The sequence below is a fragment of the Phragmites australis genome, chromosome 8, assembly GCF_958298935.1.
Source record: "Phragmites australis chromosome 8, lpPhrAust1.1, whole genome shotgun sequence".
Lineage (NCBI taxonomy): Eukaryota > Viridiplantae > Streptophyta > Magnoliopsida > Poales > Poaceae > Phragmites > Phragmites australis.
Genome location: NC_084928.1, coordinates 5,318,253 through 5,325,902, shown reverse-complemented (window position 1 = coordinate 5,325,902; position 7,650 = coordinate 5,318,253). Strand labels below are relative to the sequence as shown.

The 7,650-nt window shown below is 41.3% G+C and overlaps 1 protein-coding gene across 2 annotated transcripts; it reads left to right on the top strand.

The window, feature by feature from the left end:
- The first annotated feature begins 5,323 nt into the window (after window positions 1-5,323).
- LOC133926411 (uncharacterized) lies at window positions 5,324-6,356 on the top strand. 2 transcript variants are annotated; one of them, XM_062372346.1, is made up of 4 exons: window positions 5,324-5,556; window positions 5,645-5,769; window positions 5,901-6,013; window positions 6,114-6,356. In XM_062372346.1, exons 1-3 carry the CDS (start codon window positions 5,395-5,397, stop codon window positions 5,992-5,994), a joined length of 381 nt encoding a protein of 126 aa, XP_062228330.1. In that variant the 5' UTR covers window positions 5,324-5,394; the 3' UTR covers window positions 5,995-6,013; window positions 6,114-6,356. The 2 variants fall into 2 exon arrangements, with proteins under 2 accessions (XP_062228330.1, XP_062228329.1); XM_062372345.1 differs by having other exon boundaries at window positions 5,325-5,556; window positions 5,901-6,356.
- Window positions 6,357-7,650: the final 1,294 nt, after the last annotated feature.

Genomic DNA, 7,650 nt, shown 5'->3' with positions numbered 1-7,650 from the left:
CCAGATCCATGCCTTCTTTATAACATATTGATTAGAATTTTACACCACCTCTAAAAGATATTTGCCACGAAAGTTGTTCCTTTTGACACGGTGATTCCAACAGAGGTCGGTACGGTTAGGCAAACTGTACCCCTTGTTTGTTTCTCGAAACTCCAATGGGGGCAACGCTGGTATGATTGTCTTTCATTTTGCGCAGGCTTTACAGCAATAGTCCTAGATTTGCACAATTATCACATTTTCTTGCGGGTACAACAAAAAAACACAAATCTTAGGCACTTGCCAGTTAATTATGGGTTAATTGAGCAATAATTAAACAAAATATTAATTAAAAACACAAGATAATATGATACGCATTTAGGATGTATCACTAATACAAGTTCCGATAAAAACATGTTTGCTCTCATAGATTGATCCAGTGCTAGAAACTAAGCCTAGCTCATCTGGTGGCCACCTCTTATGTTCAAGCCATTTTCATCTCGCACTTGAGAATGCATTTCTTCTTTTGAAAATATAAGCAAACTAATTCCTCGTTGAACTATGCAAAAATAATTCTGCAAAATCGACTATAATACATCATCAATTTGTGACTTTTTTTAATAGGGCACCATTTGTGACTAACATTCATCACCAGTGGCCATTGAGGGGCCTTGGCTGGTGGTCCGAGCTGTTTCCCTATTGACAAGCCTATCTCCGACCACTCATGCTTATAATTTCTCTTGCGGAAGCAATTCGTTCGGAGAAGATGGTGGAAGAAGAGGGAGAGAAGGAGCATTGGAGGTCACCTTCAACTACTTCTCTCTTCTAGTCAGTCGAAAAATGATTTTTCTATTGAGTGTAGTGTATCCCAACAAATATCTACAGTATTAGATTGTCCTAAATCCAAACTACGTTCTTTTATTTGTATCAGCAATCAGCATAGAATTTGAGTGTCTTATATCTAATTCTTCTAAATATTTTTTATTTATTTATTTAGATAATAAAAGTATAATTTCTGATCTCTGAACCAACAAGATGTAAGACGTCTAGGATGCACATAACTATTTTTCAATACTAGGCACTTAAATTCGTGTCTAAGGCCTCTCCTAATGCTCCAACATGGATAATTTTTTTAAGACATTAATTATGTGTCCACACAAGCAAAAAAGCTGATGTGGTAAGTTATTTAAAGAGGAGAGAGATAAAGCTTGTTTTTTATCGAAGAAACTAACTTTTTGAGCAATTCTAATTGATCGTGAAATAATAAATTGCTTAAGAAGACCTCAAGAAATAAGCAACATATATACATGCATTGAAAGCTTATTTTTTTAACCCAATTTCTTACTTCTCTCCTCTAAGATATCACTTAAGAAATAAAATATTGAAAGTGGATTAAGAGAATTCGAAATTAGTTAGTCTAGACATAGATCAATACCCATAAGCAACTGAGCCAACTGCTTAAATATTTTTTTATGTCTGCCATGTCTCAACATTTGTTGTGACTAAAAATGCACAGTGCACAAGGACAAGAGGATTGCCAGCACTTGCTTTAGATCATTGCCCCGTTGAAAATTGGATGGCTAAGCAATTGATTAATGAGTATCTTCCACATCACCAAAGAAGATAGCCAAGTGGTCATTGCTGTCTGGTCGACTAAGAAATATATTATTATAAACTTTGATGATAATGTTTGTGAGGTAATGGCAGGGCCCACTAAACTCAACCAGGCAAAAGATGTCAAGTGGCGACAAGCAAGGCCGAATCTACATTGATTCATGGGTGTTCAGCTGAACACCCGCCAATTTTGCCAAAAAAAAACAATGTTTCCGAACCTATCTTGCATATACAATTTAATAATGAGGAGTAGGAATTTTTTGTGTAAAATTCGTTTTTAGCTCATTATTTTATATATATCCATTATTTTGTAATTTTCTAGATCATTATGTTATTGTGTACCTTTAGTTTTTACAAGGAACAATTCTTCGGTGTCATCGTCGATGACTCGAACACCCGTCTAAAATTCTGCCTCCGCCACTGGCAACTAGAAACCATTAACTGAGTATTACTCTTTTTTATGAATAAACAACTTAAATGAATGGACCGGCATGCTAAGTGAACCCTCCTGGTTTCTGAAAAAGAATGAACTCTGCCTGTGTACACAAAGTTGAGGGCTAAACGGAAACGAGGGCTGTTTCTATGCTCTTCGAAAAATTAAATAGCTCAAATCTTAAAAGCAGCGATATTAGTAGCCGAACCAGTGAGTGGATACAAAATTGGACTCTCAATGTGGTTATGAAATTTCACTTTTGTGGAGAGGATAGAAACACGGTTAAAACTTGTAGCTTTTTCTGAAGATGGAATTGTTTGTAGCTATAACAACAGTGGCTTATAAAATGCTACTATTTTGTTTGACATGAACCGGCCAGCGACAACAGATAGACATATCTACAAGAATAGGCCTTGGGATGCACCAGGTCTAGTATAACTTGCAGCCAAGATAATTGAAAGCTTTGGTCCATCCTAGACATATAGACTGAAACCGAAAATGACTTCCTAACAGCACCTTTCACAGAAAGGGAGGTCAGAGATGTGGTGTTATAGATGAAGCATAATAAAGCTCAAGGTCAGATAGATTCCTAGCTGAATTCTTTCAGGTCTTTTGGGAAATCATTAAGTGGACCTTATGACAATGTTCTACGATTTACATTCGGATCGTCTGCAAATCCAAAACTCAACTTTGGAACGATCACCCTCCTACCAAAATCCAAAGAAGCAAACCAAATTCAGCAATATGACCCCATATGCTTGTTGAATGTTAGTTTCAAAATCATAACAAAGGTTAAAACTATCCGAATTAATGCAGCAGCGGATAAGATAATTCGTTTGACCCAAACAACTTTCATGTAGGGGAGAAACATCCTTGAAGGGGTTTTAATCTTGCATGAAACTATCCATGAACGCCACAATAAAAAGTTGAATAGGGTCATTTTAAAGATTGACTTTAAAAAGGCGTATGACAAGGTTAAATGATCATTCCTTCTGCAATCCCTTCGGATGAAAGAGCTCTCCCCCAACTGGTGCTCTTGGATTGAAAAGATCATCTCCGGGGGTACCGTGGCCATTAAAGTAAACGATGATATTGGACCTTTCTTCCAGACCAAGAAAGGAGTCTGCCAAGGCGACCCGCTCTTCCCGCCACTCTTAACATCGTAGCCAACATGCTCGCTACTTTGATAGAAAGGGCAAAAGTGCCAGGCCAATTTAAAGGAGTAGTTCCACATCTGATTGAAGATGGACTCTCAATTCTCCAATATGCAGACGCCACAATTCTCTTTTTGGATCATGACCTAGAAAAGGCAATGAATTTGAAACTCCTTCTTTGTGCCTTCAAACACCTATCCGGGCTCAAAATCAACTTGCACAAGAGTGAACTGTTTTGTTTTGGGGTGGCACAAGATGAAGCAGAGAATATGCCCAGCTTTTCGGTTGTGCATTAAGAAACCTACCTATAAAGTATCTAGGTCTTCCAATCCATTATAGGAAGTTGAAAAACTACGATCGGAAAGGAGTAGAGGAACGGTTTACGAAGAGGCTGTCCGGATGGATAGGTAAAAACCTATCGTCGGGGGATAGATTGGTCCTTATTAATTCAGTCATCTCCGGTTTACCCATGTATATGATGTCCTTCTTCCAAATCCTCGGGGAGTGGTTAAATGTTTATATTACTTTAGATCCAGATTCTACTGGCAAACCAAGGGACATAGAAAGAAATACCACCTTGAGGCGCAAAACACTTCACTCCTCTGCAAATGTCTTTAAATCTTTTGAATACAGAGGGAAAATGGGAAGAGTTGTTGATGAATAAATATTTGGGGTCTAAAGCCTTATCTCACATTAGATGGAAATTGAGAGATTCCCACTTTTTGGGCTGGGCTTATGAAAATAAAGCAATAGTTGTTCTGTTTTGGCATGTTCGCCATTAAGGATGGATCGCAAATTAGGTTATGGGAAGACACATGATTGGGAGACTCTCCTCTGTGTGACCAATACCCTAGCCTTTACAGTATAACCTGATATAAAGATAAAACTGTGGCCAAGGTGATCCAGTCACCCCTGGCGAATCTCTCTTTTATGAAATCTTGACGGCTCTTGCCTTTTGGCATTTGAAGAGATTTTATCAAAATTAAATAGCCTTGCCCTCACAAGCTAGTGGGACGAATTCCACTGGAATCTGACCAAAGATGGTCAATTTTCGGTGAACTCTCCCTACCAAGCTTTAAAACAAGTAGTTCCTCCGAAAACAACTAAAAACCTCTGAAAGCTGAAAATACCTTCAAAAATTAGGATCTTCCTATGGTATATTAAGCAGGTAGTCTTACTCACAAAGGATAATTTAAGAAAAGAAGATGGCAAGACAGTCAGAAGTGTTGTTTTTGTCACAAAGATGAGACAATTAGACACCTCTTCTTTGAATAGATGGTTACAAGCCTTTACCCACCACGAAATGCTACCCATATGTTTGGAAGCTAGTTACAAGGTCTTAGTAAAAGCATAAAAGCTAATATTTTGGTCAGAGCGGCAACCATGTGCTGATCTATATGGCGATGTAGGAACAACATTATTTTTAATAACAAGAAAGCTTCTTCTACTTTGTAGGTTAGGGAACGCGATGATAGCGTGTTGGTAGAGCACCCAGGTGTGGCGCCGCCGACCCGGGCTTGAACCCGGATACCCATGAAGAAACCCCCCTCGCTATGTTGGTTGTGCGCGGTCCCTCGTGCGATAGCGCTGTTGCGCGGCGTTCGGGGGTTTCTCGACCTTAGCTAAAAAGCCCTTGGGACGTATCACCCAGGGGATCAAGTTTTTTTTTACTATGGTTAGTTTTATTTGTACGTACTAGCTCCGTACCTGGTTTGTGCTTCTACGGTAGGACTTGCGGGAGATAGTTGCTACAGCATGTATGATGCTAAAGCATGCGGCCAGGTTTTTTAGCAGCCTTGGTTGGGGTTCTAGGTTTCGGATTCGGAATTCTTAGTTACAGGGATGACTTATGTTTCTACCGAGCTTTTGCCTCATTTTCTAAGTGTTTCCCCTTGTTTTGATCCTTTGGGTTGTGTGCATCTTTGTGATGTAGAGGTCAGGAGCGGCTTGTATTAATCGTAATCAGCTTGTTATAACAATATAAGTCAATAAATCTTCCCTTTTCAAAAATAATATGATCGGCATCTCCTACCCTTTCATTTGCAACATGCTGCCAAGTACTAACACCTTCCCTCTAGCGTTTTACAATGAAAATATAAAATGGTAGTAGTAGGTTTGTGAGCCCCTCTGTCCTGTCCATTTCCTATAAATGCATTCTTTTCAGCATAGTGGAAGCCCCTTTGCTCAACACCTTGCCTCTCACCAGAACCCAAATCAATGGCCGTCAGGAGCTCTTGTTACCATCACCCTTCTTCCTCCATGGCCAGGGTCAGCCCAAGGTTTGGCACAAAGAAGGCAGCCTTCAGGTGCAGCACCTCTGCTCATGGCAGCAGTTCTTCATCACACCTCTCCTTCGCTGCTGCAACTGACAGGAAGAAGGTAGCTAGACACATAGACATGGAGTAGCGATCAAGGAGGTATGTATAGAGACTCTTGTTCTGAACTTTTTTTCTCTTGTAATTGGTAGGTGTTTGAGGACCAATTGAGAGGGATAGTGTGCTACAGAGATGAGAAGGGGGAGATGATCTGTGAAGGGTATGACGAGGGCCCGAGGCTCGGAACGCAACTGCCGGAGAAGGCCTGCTTCCCATGGTAAGCAATTGAATTCTGAATATTTTGCATCTTGATTCTTGATATGTTGGCAAAGTTAAGAAAATGAGTGTTTTCTGATAAAAATTCCATTGTCTGATTAATTTGATCCTTCTTATGTTGTGAAATGGTAGGCCTGTGGAAGTTCAGATCACTGATTTCATCCAGCTGGCAACGCTCCGGGTTTTTGAGGACGCCGATGTTCTTCAGCTCAAGGGTGATCTTTAGAAGAGGCAGCTGTGAACATGTAAGCAGATCTGTCTAGAATGGTGCTTCGTAAGAATAACTGCAAGAGGTGTTGCACTTAGTTACTCACTCATTCTGCTTCCCCTGTTCCATCCTCCTAGTTCAGAAGGGGATGGACCTGGGGAATTGAAGACGTATGTTGAAGAGGCAGCACTGCAGAGCGCATAGTTTGGTTAATTTTATCAGGATTAACACTATGTTTCATCAAAATTACTACTGTTCTTCTCAGTGTAGTATAGAAGCACACTTATGAAATGGTGAAGTTGTTTGTGCAGAAGCACTTCTGCAAGGATGAGATTGTGTGACTTTTCTATCCGTAGAGTGATTAAATAGAGATTTGCATATCTTTCTTCTTTGAGGAAACAGAGATCTGGATACTGATCGAGGCGTGCCATACACCACAATTTTTTTTAGCTTGCAGAGTGTCAGACCCATCTTTTGGGTTCTACCGTGCACGTCGAATCAGTCAATCAATGAAATATATATTTAAATATATAAATACTTGTATGTATATATTTAAATATATTATTTTGGTTAAATATTTCAAAGAGTACCAAATTAATTTCTAAATTAAGCCCTGTAATAATTTAAAGCATATGCATTTTGGTTTATTTATTTTTATGGTTGTTTGAGTGGAGATTTGAATTTGAATGTCTCTTAAATTCAAATCTATTTCTTAGTTTCGATTCAGTTGAAATCCAAATTAATTCAAATCCTCTCCTAAATCTCAGAGCTTCAAATTCAAACCCTAAATCTAAATACACTTATTTGAATTGATACCAAATCCAATTCTAGATCCAAATTCAATTTTCCCATTTGAATTAATCCCAAAACCATTTCATTTTTCTTTTCTTACCGGGCCCATTCCTTTTTCTCCCCTAGGTTCAGCCCCTCTCTTCTCACCTCTGAGCAGCCCAGCCGTGCGCCAGCCCAACTCCCTTTCTCCCCCCATGTTGGTCCAGTAGCTTGCCCAGCATCGCTCCCTTTCTCCCCCCCCCCCCTCCGGGAACAACAGCAGCCCGACACGCGGATAGCCTGCCCACGCTTCAGCCATCTGACCGCACACTTTCTCCTCGCGCTTTCCGCTCTCTTCTCGCACCTCCAGCTCACCGCGCTGCGCTGCTCCTAGTCAAGCCCGACCGCCGCTTTCCCGCGCCATTAAGGCATCAGAGACTTCTACGTCTCTCTCAGTGCTCCCGCTCTCTCTCTCTCTCTCTCTGTCTCTCTCTCTCTCTCTCTCTCTCTCTCTCTCTCTCTCTCTCTCTCTCCCTCTCTCTACTCTCAACACGTGCATCGAGGCCTGACACCGGTGACTTCCTCGTCCTCTTTCCCCGGATGGACGGTGCCCTTCGTGGCCACACACCTCAGGTTTTTTGGTATGCGCCGCCGGCCGTCGCCCTACTTACCTAACCGCGTCACCACGTGAGGACGGCACAGCCTCAAGCCAAGTCACGAGGCTCCCCTTCTTCCCCCAAACCCGCTGCCACCACCCAAATCCTTCATCATCGCCATTAATCCCCACTACTGGCAACCTAGGAGAGGAGGAGCACCACCCGAGGAGCTCGAAGGCTGCCAAGAGCCACCCTTCCCCACCCAGTGGTTGCGTGAAGCACGCGTTGCATAGCCAAGCTCGCCACG

What these genes read in the sequence shown, in the direction of transcription:
- LOC133926411 (XM_062372346.1), top strand. Translation starts at nt 5,395, where the DNA reads ATGGCCGTCAGGAGCTCTTGTTACCATCACCCTTCTTCCTCCATGGCC. An exon ending in CTGCAACTGACAGGAAGAAG is followed by an intron (nt 5,557 to 5,644) that starts GTAGCTAGACAC and finishes TGTAATTGGTAG; the next exon opens with GTGTTTGAGGACCAATTGAG. An exon ending in GAGAAGGCCTGCTTCCCATG is followed by an intron (nt 5,770 to 5,900) that starts GTAAGCAATTGA and finishes GTGAAATGGTAG; the next exon opens with GCCTGTGGAAGTTCAGATCA.